The 23980-nt window shown below is 42.3% G+C and overlaps 2 protein-coding genes across 7 annotated transcripts in view; one reads left to right on the top strand and one right to left on the bottom strand.

Moving 5' to 3' along the window:
• LOC117398670 (latent-transforming growth factor beta-binding protein 3) overlaps positions 1-7952 on the top strand; it is a 54991-nt gene extending 47039 nt beyond the window's left edge. The window contains exons 22-29 of one of the 3 annotated variants that reach the window (XM_059015746.1): positions 124-252; positions 878-1015; positions 1297-1437; positions 1830-1958; positions 4198-4359; positions 4714-4794; positions 5351-5479; positions 5929-7952. In XM_059015746.1, the coding sequence (XP_058871729.1) occupies positions 124-252; positions 878-1015; positions 1297-1437; positions 1830-1958; positions 4198-4359; positions 4714-4794; positions 5351-5479; positions 5929-6080 (1061 nt within the window). In that variant the 3' untranslated portion in view covers positions 6081-7952. Of the gene's footprint in view, positions 1-123; positions 253-877; positions 1016-1296; positions 1438-1829; positions 1959-4197; positions 4360-4713; positions 4795-5347; positions 5480-5928 lie in introns of all 3 variants that reach the window. The other 2 variants (XM_059015745.1, XM_059015747.1) reach the window with 2 other exon arrangements.
• Positions 7953-11080: 3128 nt separating this feature from the next.
• Positions 11081-23980, bottom strand: part of LOC117967867 (metastasis-associated protein MTA2-like) — a 44135-nt gene continuing 31235 nt past the window's right edge. The window contains exons 10-19 of one of the 4 annotated variants that reach the window (XM_059016049.1): positions 23750-23824; positions 23516-23574; positions 22356-22456; positions 21136-21275; positions 19327-19555; positions 18777-18866; positions 18312-18433; positions 17464-17609; positions 13706-13890; positions 11081-13084 (exon numbers count right to left, since the gene is read on the bottom strand). In XM_059016049.1, coding sequence (XP_058872032.1) covers positions 13737-13890; positions 17464-17609; positions 18312-18433; positions 18777-18866; positions 19327-19555; positions 21136-21275; positions 22356-22456; positions 23516-23574; positions 23750-23824 — 1116 coding nt within the window. In that variant the 3' untranslated portion in view covers positions 11081-13084; positions 13706-13736. Of the gene's footprint in view, positions 13891-17463; positions 17610-18311; positions 18434-18776; positions 18867-19326; positions 19556-21135; positions 21276-22355; positions 22457-23515; positions 23575-23749; positions 23825-23980 lie in introns of all 4 variants that reach the window. The other 3 variants (XM_059016051.1, XM_059016048.1, XM_059016050.1) reach the window with 3 other exon arrangements.

Here is a 23980-nt window from a genome sequence, read left to right as displayed (position 1 = left end):
TTAGATTGCGTTACGGGGAGTATAGGATCGGGGGATTATATGGAGGTGTAAGCGAATGGTGTATAGGAAATCAGATCAGATGGTGTTGTCTGTGATTTGATTTCTTTCTCTCTTTGTGATCAGATATCGATGAGTGTGCTTTGTTTGGAAATGAGATCTGTAAAGAGGGCCGTTGTGTCAACACACAGCCAGACTACGAGTGTTACTGCCAACAAGGATTCTACTATGATGGCAATCTCCTGGAGTGCATAGGTACTGACGCTGCCTCGCCTGCTTTCATTGGGGCTAGGGCTGGGGTTCTGAAGCTGGGGGTCCCAGGGGGTCTCCCCTGGTAAAGGCACGGCCGCGTGGAGTGCAGGGGGAGTCATACAGTCAGGGGAGCACAGGTTCCTGACTGTGAAGTTCTTCGCTGGGGATTCCACAGGGAGCATTGATTCTGGCGCTTGGTTAGGGAGGCAAAACCAGCAGGGACTGGGTCACCTCACTGCTCTACAGCGGCACCTACTGGCCAAGTGCCCGGTGAGCTCAGACACCTGCAGGGCGTGTCCTCCAGGGGGCGGTAGCTCGCACCTGCTGTGGAGCTCCGGGGTGTAAAAAGGCGGTTGGCTTGGGGATCGGAGGACATCGCTGACCTTCAGTTCTCCTGAGCTGTTGTGGAGAGCTGCTGCGGTGAGGGAGCGGAATTGGAGGAGAACAGGGGTAAAATAATTGAGCACTTTATATACAGATGTGCATCTGTCTTATATTAGTAATGACAATGACTGAGCCATGTAGCAGATCTAAGGTATCAACAAAGATGTAGTCGTAGATGGTGCCCTTGTTTAACCCTGTTCTTCATTGCTGGTGTACAAACGCGTGTTCTGTGTCGTGTTCTCAGATGTTGACGAGTGTCACGATGAATCGAACTGTCAGAACGGGCGCTGTGTGAACACCCGCGGGTCCTTCTACTGCAGCTGCACCCCCCCCTGGACTGCCGACACATCCAATAAGAAGTGCGTCCCTCCAGCAACAGTGGGTACGTGCGGGGCGTTCTTCTACCGCAGGGTACAGGGCAGGGCGGTGTAATGGATTGGCATCTTATTCTTTGTTCTTGTTCCAGGACTTTGTCCCCTTCATTATTGAATTGACCTTCCAATCCAATCCATTGCAGGACTTTGTTCCAACCAGATCCTTCAGGAGGTCAATTAATCTGGCTGGAACAAAGTCCTGCAATGGAATGGATTGGAAGTGCCCAGGTTGCCTGCCTCTGTTGTAGAGTTTTGTAAAGTTTCAAACTTGCATCTCTCTTCATTTCAGATGTGGATGAGTGTCAGGACCCAGCAAACTGTAAAAATGGGCGCTGTGTGAACACACCCGGCTCCTACTATTGCATCTGCCCCCTGCCCTGGGCTCTCGCCCCCGACCGCAACACCTGCACCCCCCCAGAGGAGCAAGGAGGTGAGTGCTGTAGGGACCACTCTTCTACTCTCTGAACAGCCTCCCTCTGCTCTGTGCTGGTGAAGCAGAGAAAGGGAGGCTCTTATACTCTCTGAACGGCCTCCCTCTGCTCTGTGCTGATGGAGCAAAGGGAGAGAAGGAGAAAGGGAGGCTCTTATACTCTCTGAACAGCCTCGCTTTGTGCTGGTGGAGCAGAGAAAGAGAAGAGGAGGCTCTTATTGTATATAGCTCTTCAGCACAAGCGATGGGGCACAGTCATAATGTTGCTAGCGCCAAGAAAAGGTAAGACAACTGAGATGCGCTCCTTTAGAAGGTCATGTTGCCTTGGTCAGGTTAGAGGTGCATGTGCTAACGAGAGGTAAGGGAGGTGACGGCTGTCCTTCTCCTTGCAGATGTGGATGAGTGTCAGGACCCATCGTACTGTAAGAAGGGCTTGTGTGTCAATACCCTGGGCTCCTTCCACTGTATCTGCGAGCTGCCACTCACTTTCAGCGCCGCGCTCAAGCAGTGCGTCTTTGATGGTGGGTACCCAACTCAGAGCTGCAAACCAGCTCTTCAAAGCAGGGGTCCTCAGCCTTCTGTATGAATCGCGCCACACTTAAAGCAATTGTCGCTGACAAAGTAGTTTCATGTTCTCCGCCATGCACATTTATTCACGATATAGGTCTCAGATGTGCAGTTTTGAAAGAAACACATTTTGTATTTTCAATTCATGACATGATATCTGGTACTACACTGGGTTAAATAAAACTGGTTGCAAACCATGCTTTTAGATTGCTTGTACTTCCTGGGTCAGGTCACCTGGAGCGTGAAATTGGCCCCACCCCTTCAGTTGCTCTCAGCCAGTAACATGCTTTGACCCAAAAGGCACTGCTGAGATGAAAATCACCCAGGAGTGTAAGTGCAAACAGAGAACTGAAGTTTCCTTCAAGCTAAAGTACTGCAGTACCAGAAGTCGTATTTTAAAATGATGTGCTGTAACAGGTGTTTCTTTCAAACTGCACGTTTGAGACGCATGTAGCCAATGGAAGAGTGAAATTACTAAAATGTGTGTAATTATTTTGTTAGCTACATTTACTTTAAGCAGTCTAATCTGGCGGGTTATGATCTGGGTTCGAGAGTGGAGAGCAGGTTTAGTTACAGGAGATGAGAAAGTCCTGTCATTGGCTTCTATATTCATACATGAACACACACTTTATTTCTTAGTAGTTGATACTCATTTCAGAATGGAGATGGCAGTATCCAGTGTACCGCTATGGCCAAAAGTTTTGCATCACCTAGAATTTTAGGACTGAGACATAATATTACTATTATTATTATTTATTTCTTAGCAGATGCCCTTATCCAGGGCGACTTACAATTGTTACAAGATATCACATTATTTTTACATACAATTACCCATTTATACAGTTGGGTTTTTACTGGAGCAATCTAGGTAAAGTACCTTGCTCAAGGGTACAACAGCAGTGTCCCCCACTGGGGATTGAACCCACAACCCTCCGGTCAAGAGTCCAGAACCCTAACCACTACTCCACACTGCTGCCCTCATAATGGTATATGGTTACACTGCAATTGTTAGATTTCTTTCCTGGTGAACACTCCTGAGTAAATGTATTGCCCAGTTGATTTATTATCTATGATATTAAATATTTAAAAAAATAAAACTATAACACTGTGATACAGACAACAACACTGGGCACAGCAGAGCTCTGAATGCATTTCCTATAAACACAGCCAGGGGTTCTGGGACACTTAGACACTCCACAGACCCACACACACACTGTTCTCAAACTCTCCTCCTTTTCATTGTAGAAATATCAAAAGAAAAGTGAAATGACAAACTTAAAGTGTAAAAGTTTATTATTGGGTGCTTATCTTTGTCTTGAGCATGCTGCACCTTTTCTGGGATGTAAGGTTTAGTCTCTTACATGCTGTTTGAACATTAAAATCATTCTATAACTTCTTTACTAAACCAGTAGAGGTCCCCTGAAGAAAATGTGTGTTGTGTCCAGACCAGAGTCATGTGTAGAGCTCAGCAAGAATGCATCCCGCTAGACAAGAAATACAACCACTGATGTATCACTATTGTAGAATAATGTTAAAAGTTTTATTTTAATAGCACTTTGATATAGTCATGCTTTTATATATATATATATATATATATATATATATATATATATATATATATATATATATATATATATATATAGTAATTTTAAGGTTATTGTTATTGTTATTGTTAAGGAGAATATTATTATTATTATTATTGTAGTGTTTTTTGTTCCTCGCATGCAAGCCAAAAGTTTTGCACCACCTAGAATTTTAGGATTGAGACATTATTTAAAAAAAAAAATGCACATAATTTTGATCTTTTATTTAACATCATGTAATCAAAGAACCTACAAAAGGATATTGCAAAAAAAAAAAAAAAAGTCTACCGGAAGCCATAATAGTAGTACAGTATTTCATGTCACATTTTTGTCAGTTTTTCAGGAAAGTATATACAGAGGTGTGTAATTCAATATGTTAACGTAACATTACTCAGCAGGTTTCATTCAACTTTATGAAGCAAAAGGAGTTCATTCTACAGGGGGGAACTTTTGGCCACAGTTGTAGCACTGGGCAGTATCGAACATGGCTATCCGATGCTAGATCTTTCAACACTACAAGCTAGTTTGGCTCAGCTGCAGTACAGAGTTGTTGAGCTGAGCTCCTTGCTGCCCAGGCTGAATTCTGTGTGTGTGTGTGTTTCTCTTGCAGATCGCACAGCTGCACACAAGGACGTCTGCTTCCAATACGTGGGGCTGGATCACATGTGCAGCGCGCCTCACAATGGACCCCCGGTCACCTACTCGGACTGCTGCTGTCACATCGGCCGTGGCTGGGGCCCGGAGTGCCGAACCTGCCCCCCACGGCACTCAGGTAACACGGACCCTCGCGGCCATGTGAGCGAGACACATACCAGGATGCACACATGCTCGGATTTAACAAGGAATTCCCTTTCATGTTTTAAGTTGTTGGTTTAGAATAAAATTGGAATAAAACCTCCTTAGAAAAAAAACGTGTATTGTTAGACAACCCAAATCAAAGCTTGTTTGTGCTTCTCTGTTATTGAGTACCAATCAATAACAACGAGACTGTTTAATACAGACCCTGTATTAAACACTAAAACCAAGATTGTATCTTCTTTCTTTTATCTGTTTCCTATCAAATCAGTTTGCTTCTGCAGCTTCCTTTTGTAATGTGTCGCTGAATTTCTTTCCTGTCCTTGTTTAGATATTTTCAGTCGCTTGTGCGCCATGGATACAGACTCTTACGGAGAAAGAGAGTCCTTCTCTTTAGCAGACTACAAAAATGGTGAGTTTGTCTGACCTGGAGTATTTAACTATCTGACTGCAGTGAGTTTAGGGGTTAGTTTAATATTGCTGTCTCTCTCTCTCTCTCTCTCTCTGTAAGTCGCCCTGGATATGGACAACTTCTAAGAAATAAATAATAATAATATTAATAATAATAATGAGACAGTTCAGAGGTTCAGTTCCTCACTCTCAGGAGACAGGTCAGAGGTTCAGTTCCTCACTCTCTCTCTCTCCATAAGGAGACAGTTCAGAGGTTCAGTTCCTCACTCTCTCTCTCATAAGGAGACAGTTTGGAGGTTCAGTTCCTCACTCTCTCCCCCTCTCTCTCTCAGAAGGAGACAGTTCAGAGGTTCAGTTCCTCACTCTCAGGAGACAGTTCAGAGGTTCAGTTCCTCACGCTCTCTCTCTCATAAGGAGACAGTTCAGAGGTTCAGTTCCTCACTCTCTCTCTCTCATAAGGAGACAGTTTGGAGGTTCAGTTCCTCACTCTCTCTCTCTCATAAGGAGACAGTTTGGAGGTTCAGTTCCTCACTCTCTCCCCCTCTCTCTCTCAGAAGGAGACAGTTCGGAGGAGGATTCTGATGAGTGTGCCTGTCCGAATGGCCGCTGTGTGCGCTCCTATCTGGGGACGGCCTGTGAGTGCAACACAGGCTTCCGGCTTCACCACAGCAGGACCCGCTGTGTGGGTAAGCACCAGCTCTGCAAGCAATCACTGCATACAATGCAAAATTATATACAATGCAAAATTGATATCTATCTATCTATATAATGTATGTAAACGTTTTACTACAACTGTATATATGCACACACACACACATCTGATGAGCAATTTTTTCACTGGGCTCATCCAGTTGATATTTCCCATGCGCTGATTAACACCAGCGTGAGCTCTCATCAAACCGAAAGGAATTCCAGCCGTTCCTCACATAGCTGCTGTCTGCCCAGCCGGGAAAAATGTTGTTGTGCTGAGATTGAATATGCGCACTGGGGGAGTGGAAGTAGCAGCTGCAGAGAATGCAAGCTGAGGCTGTACTGCTAAGAGAAATGAAATCAAACACAGCAGCCACTACACCAAACCAAGAACAATACAACAGCACGTGCAACCTGACACCTTTTTATTTCCCTGTCTTCACAGACATTGACGAATGTGCCGAGCTGAATAAACGTGGCTCATTGTGTAAGAACTCTCACTGCATCAATACAAGCGGCTCCTACAAGTGCTTCTGCAAACCCGGCTTCATCCCGGCTCGGAGACCCAACATCTGCATGCGCTCACGGACACAATAGGTCATCCCTCCCCTCCCCTCCTCCTCCTCCTCCTCCTCCTCCCAACACCACACACCCCCCTCCCAACACAACACAAAATACCACAACATATCCCCTCTCCCAACACAACACACCCCAACACTCAAAATACAACCCCCCACCCCAACACCACACCCCCTCCCAACACAACACACCCCCGAGACTCAAAACACAACAAAACACAACTCAACACAACACACACCCCCGACACTCAAAACACAACACCGCACACCCCTGACACTCAAAACACAACACACCACACCCCCTCCCAACACAACACAAAACACACCCCTCCCTCCCAACCCAACACAACACACCCCCAATCAACTGCTACACTGTCTACAATAGGAGCATATGACAAGGTGAACGGAGAAGCTGGGATAATCAGATCAAAGAGGATACTGCATGAGTGTTCATACTGGTGCTGGAACGAACATAAGGGTTCATGTTCGAATTTTACAACAAAACTTTAATGAATATTCCAATTCGGGGTGAGCCGATACACAGATTGTCCTAGTACTGAAATTCCCTTTAAAATGTTTTAATTAAGTAGAATACAACCTTTTAAAATGGTCTTCATTACTCAACTCATAACAAACCTTCAGCTGTTTTCGTTGCTGAAAGAGAAACATGTTAAAGGGAACGACTGAGAGAATCCAAGTATCACACAGCCCTTCAATCAGCACTAAAAACTAACACCTGCCATCAACAGATACCGCTCTGGTCATAAGTTTAGGATCCCCTAGAATTTTATGATTGAGACAATTAAAAATTATATGTATATATATATATATATATATATATATATATATATATATATATATATATATATATATATGTGAACATAATGTAGATCTTTTATTTAACATCATGTAATTAAAGAAACTACAAAATGATATCGCAAAAGTCTACCGGAAGCCCTGATAGTAGTGCAGTATTTCATGTTAGATTTCTAAATGTCACATTTTTCAATTTGTCTGTTTTTTCTTTTGTCAAGTATATGGGAAAACTACAAAGCATAGGTCATTCAAAATTAGTTAATTCCATAGGGTGATGCAAAACTTTTGGCCATAGCTGTATACCAGCTAGAACTTCACAGAAATAATTTTGAATTAGCTGGAAAACAATTTGATCATATGACAATAAAATATAAATATATATAGAGATGCTACACTGTTACTTATTAAAGGAGAGAAACAGTCTTCTGTAAAGCAGAATAGTTGGTGTTTATTTCAGGCCTAACGTATGCATTGGTTTGCGTTGCATCTTAAATTGTGTTTTATGAACAGGGTCATTGTTGCAACAGAACACCTTTCAAGATTTTTTTTAACTAAAATATTTCTAATGTGCAAATTCTGATTATTACTGTGTATACTGAGTATTTACCTAGCAATAATTCATTTCAGAAAATAAGGACTCTGAGCATTCATGGAGAATTCTGTTTATATAACAATTACAATGTAGGGAAAAGAAAATGTGTTTAAATGAAATAGCTGAATTCATTCATTTTTTAAAAAAATCAAGCTCTGCATCTGCTTAGCATCACAGGGTAATTTAGAAGAATTCGCCCTGTCATTGGAGTTGAATGAACGCAACTTTCAAAATAATAATGATGATTCATGCTGTACCGTTAGACACATCATAAATGTATTAAACAAAAAAGACAAAAAAATCATGTTGCAGCATTTGTTATATAATATATTTCTTTTTTGTAAAAAAAAAAAAACCTGAAACATTAAGAGAAAGGGCATTTTGTTGTTTTGTATGTTTTTCTTTTTGGTTCTCAAGTTGTTACCAAATGTTACATTTGCACTTTTATTGTGTTTGGCCATTAAATTATGTTGAATTAGAGTATTGCTGTCTGCTGGATCGGAGTCATTTCTGTGTTAGGAAATCGAGTCTGTTCTAGCTTAAACTTCAGACACACTGTAACTGAGGACATGTGTAAAAGCGGAGCTGGTTAATACATTGCAACGAAGCCAAGTTTGAACTTACTGTCACAGGTCACCTGCTGATGACTTAATAATACCGACATCAGCAGACAATACTTAACATCGAGACTAAGAGAAGTAGACACAAGCAAAATAGAGAAAACATCCACAGAAAAAGGATGGCTATTTAAAAAATGTAGTACTAGAGGTGCAAAACAATTACATCCCAAAAGTAGACAAATCTAAATCTAAAACAAAAATGGCCAAAATGGTTTACTAGGTCAATTAAAAAAAATATTCAGCGAAAAGGCACTTTACAGAGCGTTTAAAAGGGACCAAAAACAAAAGTACACAGAAAGAGTACTTGGAACTGCAAACACAAGTCAAAAACGAAGTTAGAAAGCCAAGAGAAATCAACATTGCTAAGGGGGCCAAAAAGTTTTCCCAATATTATAACAGCAAGAGAACATTCAAGGAGGAGGTAAAATGTCTAAGAGACACAAATGGCAAAATCATAGACGAAGAGAAAAAAAAAATAGCAAATATATTAAATGATTAATTTTCAGTTTTTACAAAGGAGGATACGGACAACATGCCCCACATGTCGACCTGTTCCTGTCCAGTTTTAAATAACTTTAGCATAACAGAAGCAGAAGTGTTAAAGGGACTAGGAGCTCTTAAAATAAACAAATCCCCTGGGCTGGATGAGATCCTCCCAATAGTACTCAAAGAAATGAAAGAAGTTATTTACAAATCGCTAACCAAGATCATGCAACAGTCTCGACACAGGGGTTGTACCGACAGACTGGAAAATAGCAAACGTAATACCGATCCACAAAAAGGGAGACAAAACCGAACCAGGTAACTACATACCAATAAGCCTGACTTCTATTATATGTAAACTTATGGAAACTGGAACAAGCTCCAAAATGGAAAATTACCTATATGGTAACAGTGTCCTGGGAGACAGTCAGCATGGTTTTAGGAAAGGGAGATCGTGTCTAACTAACCTGCTTGATTTTTTTGAGGATGCAACATTGAAAATGGATAATAGCAAAGCATATGACATGGTTTATTTAGATTTACAGAAAGCTTTTGACAAAGTTCCGCATAAAAGATTAATTCTCAAACTGAACGCAGTAGGGATTCAAGGAAATGTATGCACATGGATTAGTGAGTGGTTAACATGTAGAAAACAGAAAGTACTGATTAGAGGAGAAACCTCAAAATGGAGTGAGGTAACCAGTGGTGTACCACAGGGATCAGTATTAGGTCCTCTGCTATTCCTAATCTACATTAATGACTTAGATTCTGGTATAGTAAGCAAACTTGTTAAATTTGCAGACGACACAAATATAGGAGTAGCAAACACTGTTGCAGCAGCAAAGACCATTCAAAATGATCTAGGCAGCATTCAGAACTGGGCAGACACATGGCAAATGACATTTAATAGAGAAAAGTGTAAAGTACTGCACGTAGGCAATAAAAATGTGCATAATAAATATCATATGGGAGATACTGAAATTGAAGAAGGAATCTATGAAAAGACCTAGGAGTTTATGTTGACTCAGAAATGTCTTCATCTAGACAATGTGGGGAAGCTATAAAAAAAGCCAAAAAAATGCTCAGATATATAATGAAAAGTGTTGAATTTAAATCAAGGGAAGTAATGTTAAAATTTACAATGCATTAGCAAGACCTAGACTATTGTGTTCAGTTCTGGTCACCTCGCTACAAAAAAGGATATTGCTGCTCTAGAAAGAGTGCAAAGAAGAGCGACCAGAATTATTCCAGGTTTAAAAGGCATGTCCTATGCAGACAGGCTAAAAGACCTGAATCTATGTATTTAATCTTGAACAAAGAAGACTATGCGGCGATCTGATTAAAGCATTCAACTTTCTAAGTCCAGGGTACTTTTTCGACCTGAAAAAATAAACAAGGACCAGGGGTCACCAATGGAGATTATATAAAGGGGCATTCAGAACAGAAAATAGGAGGCACTTTTTTTACAGAGAATTGTGACAGTCTGGAACCAACTCCCCAGTAATGTTGTTGAAGCTGACACCCTGGGATCCTTCAAGAAGCTGCTTGATGAGATTCTGGGATCGATTAGCTACTAACAGCCAAGCGAGCAAGATGGGCCTCCTCTCGTTTGTAAACCGTATGTTCTTTGAACCGTCATGTTAGCAGTCATTGCAGTGGCTCCCTATAGGACAGAATCCAGACCCCTGTGGTTGAAGCAGGTAATTGAATATCTGCGTTCTTTGCATTTTTATAGCTATAGCATGTATGCTGGCTTGAAACACGTGATTTAGTTGCTCTGGATCCTGGGGGTGTTGAGTTGTCACAGTGATGAGTTAATAACACGGACATCAGTGTAAGGCCTGTACTGACCGCTGCACTGCAGAGCTGGCTCTCTAGTTGAATGGTAAGGAGTTTGTCTGTGAACCCTGAGGTTAGCAGTTCAATCCTGGCCTTTCCTTTCAATTCAAGGGACTGAGATGCCAAGCTGTTCTATTACTGCTAGTTGGTGCAAGTCCTGTTCTTGAAAGAATTTGAAAAGATTACCATTTTCTTTAACAATAATTACTGCAAACACATCGCTTTATACCTGTTCATGGTTAATTAACTAACTATTACAGCACCCACAATGCATTCCCCCAAAATTACATGCAAAATGGCACAGGTGGACCTACACAGGAATCATTACAAATGGGGAATGTGTCAAAAGACAAAGTTCATTTTTGGAAATACAGCCTCTGTGGTAGTTTAATTAAAAGGTGAAACACCTTCCTTGTTGTATTTCATTTTGACCAAAAACCTTTAGGTAAAATGAATCTGCTAGACCCTTGTCCTCTTCATAAAGATGCACTTAATGGGCATCAATATTTAAGATCAAGTCGTCTTTACAAAACATTTTCATCTTGGACTGATAGAGATATGTATCGTCATTAGAGGCATTTAAGCAACAAGAAACAGTAGATCCAGTCCCCTAAATTATTTAATTAATGAAACCACTGCACACAAAACAGGAGATCCCCCCCAGCAAAATGAAGAAAAAATTCTTTATTGTTTTTTCCAAGGTACATTAATAGGTTACAGACATCAGATTAAAAAAAAAAAAAAAAAAGAAAAAACACAACCAAACACACTTGAGAAAGCCAAGATCTTTTTTTTTTTTTCATTTTCTCTTCAAAGTACAAAATGCCACTGCCCTCCCATCCCTTTTCCCCCACCCACAAACAAAGCACAATGTAACACATTTACAGAATATTAAACCCTCTGAGGAAAGAATAAGCTTTTGCTTTATAAAAACGCTTTAAAACCTACTGTTTAAAAGAGGACTGGGTATCCCTGGGTTGAAGCATTTCTATTTATTTTACAGTGATCTTTAACAAGGTTGAAACAGAACCAGGTTAGAAATAATTAAAGAATGTGCGCCTTTGCCTCTGTACACCCCCATATTCTCATACTTAAACAACTTTATAAAAGAATGTCCTTACCAATAAACTTAAAAAGAATCAGGCCACAGAAAACTGCTGCTGTGTATTTCGACAGTGCGTGTGTGTGTGTGTCTAGAGATACAAGCGAGTAGGTCACGGCAGAGCTGCACATGTACTGATCATATGAAATGTAGGATACTGGATACATTCCCCAGTGCCAAGACTGCAAGTTCAAGAACAGCCATCAGTATCACAACCCCAACGTACAGCCACCTTGTTAAAATGCAAGTTTGACATGCAGACAGGCATACGGACAGATGAAATGCTTCTGTATATCCAGATTTCAATGCTCTAAAGAATGTCTTTAGCAAGTTCCCTGACAAATGGCTAAGCTCTTCTTTAGATGTAACAAAACTAAATGTACTTTAAGAGCTAAACAAAGCAATTTAAATGCAATACATAGAACAGAGGAAATTCCATTCTGAATCAGCAAAAAAGTCCTGTAAAAGCTTATGTATTTTAACAAGGGACAAATTTCCATTTACAAGCACCTGCCCCCATTCAGTGTTACACATTGCCCCTTTTCTGCTGCAATTCTTTGATAAGACTTCAAGTCCAAGCGTTGCTTGAGACAGATGTGTGGGTGGCACGTATGGTCGCTGGGGGAAATACATTGGTAATATGGGAAGAGAACACCACAGGGTCAGGCCTGTAAAACAAGGAGCTGCCGTTCCACTTGCTGGCAGTCAGTACAGCGTGTGGCACTTCTATAAGAACAGAAGGAATGCCACAGCACACTATAGGACTGCCTCTACATGGCAGATGGTGTGACCTGTGGGTTTCGCTACTTACTATGTTGATCCTGTTCAATCCTACAAATAGTGCATGCATATGATCATTACAGTGCCCATAAAGCCATGCAGAAGAGTGCTACTGTGTTTGGATTGGGGTAAGTAGCCACAAAGCTGTTACTGTTTAATACCATATTAACCGTTGCAGGAGGTGCTGATGCAGGAATGGCTTTGAAACCTGTGGTCAGGTTTACCATCAGTCTTTAACAAACACCAGGCCACTAACTAGCTCTCCGCCAATCCTGTTGAACTCTTTCAATAGTGCAGACCTGTATGTCTGTCTAGGGCTCCAAACTGCAGTCACTGCAATAAAAGAAACAGGACTCCACTGGTTGATTGTCAATTTGAGGACAAGAGATCTGCAATAATGCAGTGCAGTGGGCATCGTGATGGATTTTAAGGTAGGCTGCTATGATAGTTTGTATGAGGCTAAAATAGAACACACAATGTCCAGATTTTAAAGAGCATTTAAAATTCAGTTATATACAAACGGTATTTGGCAGGTGAGATTACTGAAGCACACACACACTCAAACACAGAAACTCTTGCATGGCACTCTGCCTGTACCACTGCCAGGACTGTCCTCCCTTCCCCTCTGCAGAGTGGCTCCACTCCCATCTCAGTGCAGAGAATAACCAGTCAAGCCATCTCACGAGCAGGGTGAGCGAGGGCACAGCCTGGCTCCAAACATCACGGCCGGGGCAGGAGTTTAAAGATCTTACTGAAAATCCATTTCCATCTACAGCACTCAATTGCACATCCTGAATTAGAGGGTAAGAAGTAAAAAGATCTTCAAAACAAGAAAAGTAAGGGGGCTGCAACTGAGAGACAGGACTTGTATAAAACCTTAGTTACAGCTCAACTCAGTCTGCCACATCATACACAGCTGAGCACAGGTTTCTAATTGCAAACTGTGCTGCACCTTACTGCAGGTGGAAATGGTACTTTGAATATTGGGCTCAACAAACACAAATCTGAGCAGTTTAACAGGGTAGCGGAAACACAGCTACTCAAACCCTGTAACATTTCACCTGTTCCAACTGAACTGCTGAGGAACAGCAGCTAGAGGTTCTCATATAAACAAAATAGATTAAATCCTTGATGCATCAACCCAGACTTGTTTTATCCTTTTAAATATTTACAAAAGTGTGCTTTTCAAAATATGGACATTTTTTTTGTTGTTTTTTTCTTTAAAACGAAAATGCTAAAGGGTGTTTCACCTTAACACAACAAAACAAAATATTAGAAATAATAAAATAACTACAAAGTTGTAAGAGGGGAAAAAAAAAAGGGGTGGGGAGGAGGGGGTGCCAAAAATGTGGGAAAAAAATATATATTTATAAAACGAGAGTCAGAGGAGAGCGTTGGCTTGGAAAGCTTGCCTTGGCCGGCATGTCCAGGTATTGCCTTGTCTCAGTCCTCAAGGACAATGGGCTCCGTGGTGCTGGCTGGTACAGATGGCACCAGCAGGGGCCTTGCTGGCACTGGCACCTTCACTCGTACGGGCAGGTGTGGCTTCCGTGCTGCTCGCCGCATCTCCGCCTGGGTCAGTGCTTTCCGAAGAGCTCTAGTGGGAGAGATGGAGATCAACCTGAAATCCGAACCACAGAACCCAAGCGCTGCTCCCCAGCTCAGGGTCAGACTCTGAACCCCAGCCCTGCTCCACAGATCCCCAGCTCAGGGACAGGCTCTGAACCCCAGCACTGCTCTCCACCCTGATCCTGCTCCCCAGCTCAGGGACAAGTCCTGCTCCCTAGCTCAAGTGACAGGCTCCAAACCCCAGCCCTGCTCCCCAGCTCAGCGACAGGCTCCGAACCCCAGCCCTGCTCCCCAGCTCAGCGACAGGCTCCGAACCCCAGCCCTGCTCCCCAGCTCAGCGACAGGCTCCGAACCCCAGCCCTACTCCCCAGCTCAGCGACAGGCTCCGAACCCCAGCCCTGCTCCCCAGCTCAGCGACAGGCTCCGAACCCCAGCCCTGCTCCCCAGCTCAGCGACAGGCTCCGAACCCCAGCCCTGCTCCCCAGCTCAGCGACAGGCTCCGAACCCCAGCCCTGCTCCCCAGCTCCCGAGGCCAGTCTTTTTCAGCTAACATACGAAAACACCCAACACATGCAAGTAATTTTATGATATTCTAAACTTTAAAAATACAGTTATTTGGAAGTATATGCGTGTATCAACTGGAACATACCATGTACAGTAATCTCTAAACAATGTAATACTCAATGTATAAAGTACGGGATGACATGATTTTTTTTTTTATTTCTTTATACATCTAGATCTGAATAATAATAAATACGTAAATGCGTTTGCTGAATGATTAGGAGTGGGGGAGGGACGCTAGTTTTTATATACAAGCTCATTATACACACACACACACACACACACACACACACACACACACACATACATATATAATGTTTTTATTGTTATGCTACCTGTTGACATTGTCACTGCTGTAGTTTACTAATTTTCCAAGTTGGTGAGGTTGGTTATGTTGAGTATAACTACTATAGGTTCATAATTAAGGTTAAATTGTGAAAAAAAAAAAATCTGTTTAGTTTACCCCAGGGTACCTAAGGTATCAACTTAAATTATAAATAAAAAGGGAAAGCGCTGTCACTCAGCCAGATAGGAGCAGATTTCCGTCACTTCTGAAACTACAAGAAACCACGTGACTGCCAGCAATCAAGTTCAACTGTTTTTTCTTTTGGTATTTTTTCATGGTTTTGTTTTTTCACACATTGGACAGGGGTGAGAATTAGAAGTAGGCTTTCTTGTTCAGCTCAAGCCACGATATTTGTTTTTTCCTGTTTGAGGATTAACAGCAATGGCATTAGCTGGAACGTTTGCCTGTTTGTCTTTATAGTTTTACCTCAAACACTAGATAAAAAGCACAGGCCTGCCGAAATTAGTGTTCGATTCGGTTCAGTAATTATTTCCTTAAATAATATGCATTTAAACGTTATATATACAGTGCCTTGCGAAAGTATTCGGCCCCCTTGAACTTTGCGACCTTTTGCCAGATATGAAACTGTAATTTTTTGTGAAGAATCAACAACAAGTGGGACACAATCATGAAGTGGAACGAAATTTATTGGATATTTCAAACTTTAACAAATAAAAAACTGAAAAATTGGGCGTGCAAAATTATTCAGCCCCCTTAAGTTAATACATTGTAGCGCCACCTTTTGCTGCGATTACAGCTGTAAGTCGCTTGGGGTATGTCTCTATCAGTTTTGCACATCGAGAGACTGACATTTTTGCCCATTCCTCCTTGCAAAACAGCTCGAGCTCAGTGAGGTTGGATGGCGAGCATTTGTGAACAGCAGTTTTCAGTTCTTTCCACAGATTCTCGATTGGATTCAGGTCTGGACTTTGACTTGGCCATTCTAACACCTGGATATGTTTATTTGTGAACCATTCCATTGTAGATTTTGCTTTATGTTTTGGATCATTGTCTTGTTGGAAGACAAATCTCCGTCCCAGTCTCAGGTCTTTTGCAGACTCCATCAGGTTTTCTTCCAGAATGGTCCTGTATTTGGCTCCATCCATCTTCCCATCAATTTTAACCATCTTCCCTGTCCCTGCTGAAGAAAAGCAGGCCCAAACCATGATGCTGCCACCACCATGTTTGACAGTGGGGATGGTGTGTTCAGGGTGATGAGCTGTGTTGCTTTTACGCCAAACATAACGTTTTGCATTGTTGCCAAAAAGTTCGATTTTGGTTTCATCTGACCAGAGCACCTTCTTCCACATGTTTGGTGTGTCTCCCAGGTGGCTTGTGGCAAACTGTAAACGACACTTTTTATGGATATCTTTAAGAAATGGCTTTCTTCTTGCCACTCTTCCATAAAGGCCAGATTTGTGCAGTATATGACTGATTGTTGTCCTATGGACAGAGTCTCCCACCTCAGCTGTAGATCTCTGCAGTTCATCCAGAGTGATCATGGGCCTCTTGGCTGCATCTCTGATCAGTCTTCTCCTTGTATGAGCTGAAAGTTTAGAGGGACGGCCAGGTCTTGGTAGATTTGCAGTGGTCTGATACTCCTTCCATTTCAATATTATCGCTTGCACAGTGCTCCTTGGGATGTTTAAAGCTTGGGAAATCTTTTTGTATCCAAATCCGGCTTTAAACTTCTCCACAACAGTATCTCGGACCTGCCTGGTGTGTTCCTTGTTCTTCATGATGCTCTCTGCGCTTTAAACGGACCTCTGAGACTATCACAGTGCAGGTGCATTTATACGGAGACTTGATTACACACAGGTGGATTCTATTTATCATCATTAGTCATTTAGGTCAACATTGGATCATTCAGAGATCCTCACTGAACTTCTGGAGAGAGTTTGCTGCACTGAAAGTAAAGGGGCTGAATAATTTTGCACGCCCAATTTTTCAGTTTTTTATTTGTTAAAAAAGTTTGAAATAACCAATAAATTTCGTTCCACTTCATGATTGTGTCCCACTTGTTGATTCTTCACAAAAAATTACAGTTTCATATCTTTATGTTTGAAGCCTGAAATGTGGCAAAAGGTCGCAAAGTTCAAGGGGGCCGAATACTTTCGCAAGGCACTGTATATGGAATAGATATATAAACTGCATGACGCTCATATGGAAATGACACTTACAATTCTAAGATCAACATTTAAAATTGCCTGGCAAAATCTGAAAGGGTTAACCCTTACAGCGTTTGAACTGAACTATTACTATTGCCTGCTTGATAACTAGTTTCTTCTAGTCTCAGAGAAGATGTACAATATATATTTTTTATAAATACTAGAACATTTGTGTGTACAGGACTACACATGCACATAATGTATAAAAATAACAAGGCTAAAATATATAGAGACAATCAAATTGACAACAATTCAACTAAAAGCACAATTTGAAACATTTAGCACTTGAATAACTTAGAGACTCAACCATTTCCATTACCAACTTGCCATCTAGTTCCTTCTAGGATTGAATATACAGTTTGTTATTCCTCTTCCTGATTTCTACATCAAAGAATCGCAAGATACGGAACGGTGAGCTAGAGAAGGGCCATTATAGGGTAAAGTATCACACATGTACAACTTACTGTGAGCACGGGATTACTGAGCCTAGCCCTGGATCCCTGAGGACAGACTCTCAGATATGTACCTGGTGTCTTTAGTGGCGACGAAGACCACAGGGTTGGGCGCGTCACCGGGGTTCACCTTTTGCCTCTTAATTACAGACTGCGAAGTGGTCCTCATTCCCGATGTGAATGGCCTGCCATTGGCTGAATACTGGAGCCCGCCTCCCACCTGGAACCAATCACAATGAAGCCAGAATGACACACCGCGCACGTTTGCATTTCCCCTTTTAGAAGTAGTCCGAGTTCTAGCGGCTAGGCCAGTGCTGCTCTCTTGTGTTGTTCCATCGATACCTTCCGGGACCTTTTTCCCCCCAAATGCTTCATTGCGGTCTTTAATTGTTCATTCACATTAAGTACCTTGTTTAATAGTCGTTCACGAGTACAATGTTCGTCAGTGTGATTTATAATATGCTAATACGTTGTGTGTAGAGTGCCGTCTTAAAACTGAAATGTTGCACAGCCGAGCGGACAGAACCCAGGAGATGCAAGCTGAGGGGAGTCGAGGGGGAGCTCTCCCCTGCAGTGAGGGAGTGGGGTTAGTGGAGGGGGAGCTCTCCCCTGCAGTGAGGGAGCTGGGTTAGTGGAGGGGGAGCTCTCCCCTGCAGTGAGGGAGCGGGGTTAGTGGAGGGGGAGCTCTCCCCTGCAGTGAGGGAGCGGGGTTAGTGGAGGGGGAGCTCTCCCCTGCAGTGAGGGAGCGGGGTTAGTGGAGGGGGAGCTCTCCCCTGCAGTGAGGGAGCGGGGTTAGTGGAGGGGGAGCTCTCCCCTGCAGTGAGGGAGCAGGGTTAGTGGAGGGGGAGCTCTCCCCTGCAGTGAGGGAGTGGGGTTAGTGGAGGGGGAGCTTTCCTCTGCAGTGAAGGAGTGGGGTACCTACATTCTCAAAGGGCCTCTTGACCCCCAGGATGTTGGTGGAGGCACGGCTCTGGTTCAGCTGGTTGCGGTTGATCGGAGTGGGGGTCCCTCGCGGAGCTTTCAGTTTCAGGGGTGCCTGGATAGCTGTCGAGAGAACAGGAGGTCCAGTGTTAGCAAGAAATCATTGAAGTTTCCATTACAGCATGAGCAACAGGCTTACAAGGACAAAGGCAATCTGAACAGCCTTGCATGGATCTTGATTCATCTTGATCTTGATTCTTAATTCTTAATTCATACATTTGAGAAATCAAGCAATCTGTGTTAGAATTTAAGTTCATCTTATTATCCTGTGCATAGACACAGCATGGTTCCATTAAAAAAAAACAAAAAAAAACACACAACTCAATACGTTGCATGTTGGATATCTTTTAACAGAGATCAATTTGTAGTTCGAGCAGACCTGCTCAGCTGTGCTGTCCTAACTTACCCAGCTCCTTGACGATCGTAGCCAGGGTCGGCCTGACAGTGGCCCGGACTTTAAGCGGCAATTTTGGTGCTTTCGGGAGTCGAATCACACCTGAAGGACAGAGCGAGGACACAGTGACTACAACGGCCTCTAATACACATTCAAAAAGTCAAGACTGCTACACAAACAATTGAACCGCCCCCCCACCCCAAACACACACAGTACCTTGGTGTTTGCAATGAATGGTACTTAGGGAGTCAGCACAGACACACTCAGACTTACACTGCCTTGATGGTGTTAGTAGGGAGACAGCAGACACACTCTTACACTCTGTGTTAATGGTGTGGAGTTGACTGTTGTGTAGGGAACTGCCATGGTGCACACACACACACACACACACACAGTCTTGATGGGTCAGTAGGTAGACTCAGTGACACAGACTCCTTACACTGTCTTGATGGATGTGTAGGGAGACAGCACTCGCACAGACTCTTACACTGTGTTAAATGTGCTGGAGTTGATGAGCGAGTAGGGAGACCGCACACACACACACACACACACGGTCTCTTACACTCTGCCTTGATGGTGTTGGAGTTGATGGGAGCGTAGGGTCGCCGGGCTGCTCGGCGTGGTTGCAGGAGGTCTCTGCACACACGGCGGGCGATGCGGGTCAGCTTGGTGGTTTGCAGGATGAAGGTCTGCCTGTTCTTGGCGAGGAGTTTGGCACGGCCAGCACTGCTGGTGAAGGGAGAGAGCCCCTGGACCTCCTGCCGTGTCATGTGACCCCGCGGTGGTGCCTCCTGTAGGTGAGAGAGGGATCCACAGTCATATTGAGAGTTCAGTCAAGGAGTTATAGACCAGCACTGGGACAAACACAGGTTTCAAATGCTGGAATAGTCTTACAACTGTATTACTGCAGCTGAAAAAGCAAAACAAATTTCAGGGGTTAAAACTTGGTGCACCATAAAAGGAGCGAAATACTATTCTGTACAGTAGAATGTGTTAGTTTCCTTTTCATGATATATTTCCATAATCATTTACAGTTTCTGTTACATGAACACTGTCCAGCACTATTGCATACCAGGGGTAGCACAGAGAGGTCTAATCAATGTGACCGGCGGCCTCAGAATCTGCCAGTCGACTGATCCCACACTTCAGCAGCAGCAACACATGTTTGTAATCTTACTATTTTAATTGCATTCAGCTGTTTGAATCAAAACAGAAAGTAATTGTGAAGCGTGCGGTTTCAGATGGACAGAAGTGGTGCCGTTGCGTTTGCAATCCGTTATTACATAAAATTACATAAAATTACATTTTAAAACATTAAATAGTTAAAAAAAAATTCCAATATAGCATACAAAAACAGCAAAGTGTTATAAAACAGTCAATTCACAAGCAGAGCACCAGACCTTCAAGCAATCCATTTTTTATATAGCGCCTTTCACGACAGGTCACCACAAAGCAATAAAAACAATACAATAAAAATAAAAACAATACATATTACAAAAACAACAATAAGCAGAAAAAAAGGAACAGAATAAACACAAAACAGTAAAATATGTATAAAAAGGTCAGTTATATAAGCTGTATTATAAAAATGTGTTTTTAATCTAGGTTTAAAAGAGAGCAACAGTGGGGACATGGAGACAAGAGAATATCAATTCATCTAGATGAGAATGCCAGGCTATAAAAATGTGTTTAGTCTAGAACATTAAATAGTTTTAAAAAATGTAAATGGTTTTAAATTATTTGATACATGATTTATTAATATACATAGATTTAAAGTGCAGACTCGTTGAATATTTACCTTGACTCAAAGTAGTCGTTCTACCCCTACTACATACCACGTCTTCAAGTGTAAATACATCTGGGAGGCCACTGTTTTGTCTAAGAAATTGCTTACATTGGAGAACTGACCATTTATAGCCTTGCCAGGGACCGACAAAGAAGTTATTCTGCAGCTAACAGAAAATTAACAATTTCCCTGTGTATTAAGTCAATTATGCTGCTTTGAAATTATAGCACCCACCTAGTATCACAGGTTTCACGAACATAAAATCTGCGACACTGAGGGCCGTAATACACGATACACCAAGGTCAGCAAACAAACACTGCAGTAGACATTTAAATACACTGTGCATATTGGTAGTAGACCAACAGTACAATCACATCTGTAGACTGAACACTGTATGCAATAGTGAAATACAACTGGGTAGCTTTGGTAATTACTGTACTAAAATGTTTGTTATAGGGTTTGATGCAGCCCCCCCCCCCTTAATACTGCACTTCAGTTAGATTTGTTAAAGAGCTTTAGTGGGTCTGACCCAGTGAAAGGGTGTGTGTACGTGTGAGAGGAGGAGTGTGCACGGGCTGTACATACCGTGGCGGTGCGAGCAGCGCCCTCTAGCTGCGTGGGGGTCTTTAGGCCTCCGTACTTCTTCCAGTAGATCCAGCAGGAGGCGCAGAGCCGGCACTGCATGTTGGGAGGGCCCCAGGCATACCACTGTGCAGACTGGGAGGCTGAAACACGAACACCACTCACATTAACATAAATAACCAGAGCCTCTCTATTCAACAGGGTTAGAAGCTCACTTGTCCTGCTGCTACACCTAGTCCTGGGGTTCAGAACTCCCCTCGTTTATTATTATTATTATTTATGTCTTAGCAGACGCTCTTATCCAGGGCGACTTACAATTGTTACAAGATATCACATTATACATTATTTCACATTATACAGATATCACATTATTTTTACATACAATTACCCATTTATACAGTTGGGTTTTTACTGGAGCAATCTAGGTAAAGTACCTTGCTCAAGGGTACAACAGCAGTGTCCTCCACTGGGGATTGAACCCACAACCCTCCGGTCAAGAGTCCAGAGCCCTAACCACTACTCCACACTGTTTATCTCCATTTGGTGCCATGAATTTAAACAAATCAGGCCCTTTGCTAAATCGGCTCCTATTACACTTCTCAGCACAGTGAGCATAAGTCACAAGTGAGTTAGTATGTTCACTAATAAGAGTTGTTTGTGAAGTTATAGAGGAAGATCTGATCATTAAAACAATGCATTTAAATTGATGGTGGTTCTGAAACCCAGGACTGGGTGCAGCACTAGTGCAACTTTCTAACACTGTTAACACTGGTTAACACTGTTTAACCACTGTTTAAGCATTTAAAACACTGAGAGGAACTGTTCAGGACCACATGTCTGCTCTTGTGCTAAACAAGTACAGTCAACCTTTACATGAAACTAGGTTAGGCTGTTTGGTAATGGACCGGAAAGTCATTAAAATCAAGCCACTAAAAGCTGAAACTTCTTTGGGGGGGGGGGGGATGAAAATAAGTTTTTGATTATACGTCTAGAAAAACTACTATGTCATTTAAGATGAAAGTAAAAATTGTACAACTTAAAAAAAGTGGCGGCTTTAGCTGCCACCTATAGCCACAATACAGGCAAGCTTTAACTTAATGAGCAAATTTACATGTTCACTCCATTACTGAAACGTGAAGTAAGCAGATGCTCAAAAGAAAGAAAGAAAGAAAGAAAGGAGAGAGAGAGACAGACAGACAGGAGACAGAGACAGATGTACTCACTGTGGCAGCTCTCGCAGCTCAGCCCCTTCTGGAAGCCAGCGGCTCCGTTCACACCAGGCTTTGAGCCCACCGGCATAATCTGGTTGGGGTTTGGTTTGGTGCTGCGAGGGGGGGAGCAAAACCAGAGAGTGTCAGGCAAGTGATGCCAATTAAAACACAAAAAGATACCACTCAACCACAGCAGAAGCAGTAGCAGGCAACGTGTACTACAGAGTGATTACAGAGGGACACGTAGACTAAACTGCAATGGATATTTCAACAGTGCACTGAACGGATGAGGGGTAACGATACTGTTCATATACCGTGGGTTCCATGGTAAATGTCCCCGGTACCACGGTAAGCTTGGGGTACTGAGGCACATCAGTGTACCGCGGTTATCGTGAGGTGCAGCGTTTAGTGTAAAAACACTTTCCCCAGCAGAGTGCACCAGAGAGCTTTTGTGAATTTAATAGGGTGTCTACCTATGCTTTTGATTGGTTTCTCTCTAAGGCTATCAGGCAAGAACTGTATTAACAAACATACTGCATTTTATTCAAATGAATTTGTTGATTAACACATACTACATTAATTAAAATCAATACATGCTGGTGCAACTTGATAACAACCGTAAATGTTACCATACTTTACACCATTTTTGCAATTATTCAAATCAATACATGCAATTGGTTTTGGCCAAGTTTCATACTACTCGTTAACAAATTTATTTAAAAAAAAAATTAAAGATTTCTATCAATATGGATTATTCAGTGGGTTAAACTGTTGTGTATTCATGCAAGTCCATACACAATAAAATATTTAAATCTTCAGTTAAAGCCCCATTTGGTTTATAAAAATAGTTTTAACATTCCCATATATGCTCCAAATTGCACCCAGTTTTGACTGTCCATCCTTATTCATATTAGCACCCAGTTTTATTGGCACAAGGTTAAGCGTCCATGCTCTACAAAGAGCCCCCACCCCATTCATTTTTTCAATAACTTGTTATAAGTCTTACACACAATTAAAACTAATTATTACTGATGCATATTTTATTTAAAATGTTTCTTGGTAATTAAATAACATTTTAAAAGAAGTATTTTGCCATGGGGAAATCAAGCCCGCGAGCAACCTTGGCTTCTGTGTATCTTGCATTATGAAAGAGGAGCCTTCACTCTACTCACTAGGTCGGGATGTAAACCTGTTTCAGCTTGCTGTCTGCTTCAGCCGCCTTTAGCCTTTTCTGAAATAAAAAACACAACAAATTAAAACCATCCGCAGCAGCAGCAGTTTAAATCAATAATGTGTTATCATCTACCGCCGGTGGTTCAGCTGTGAGATTCAAACCCAGTTTGACCTCCACGCTACAGACTAACCACCGGCCCCCTTCCACACAGGAGGCACAATAAGGACAGTACCTGCTGGATGTAGCGGTCAGTAGTTTTCCACATGTAGTAAAACTGGACGATGCTGGCCAGAGATTTCCACGGGAGCTGAGGATAAAACGGAAGCAAAATCCACCTGTTAGATTCCATTATCAAATCACAGGAGCACGATGTAGAGAGGATTACAAGCAAGACTAGTGCGCTGACCAAATGGGATGACCAATACATTAAAAAAAAGTGCATTGCTGAACACATTACTAGGCA

Source organism: Acipenser ruthenus, chromosome 51 (genome assembly GCF_902713425.1).
Source record: "Acipenser ruthenus chromosome 51, fAciRut3.2 maternal haplotype, whole genome shotgun sequence".
NCBI lineage: Eukaryota > Metazoa > Chordata > Actinopteri > Acipenseriformes > Acipenseridae > Acipenser > Acipenser ruthenus.
This window is presented reverse-complemented; position numbering and strand designations above follow the sequence as displayed.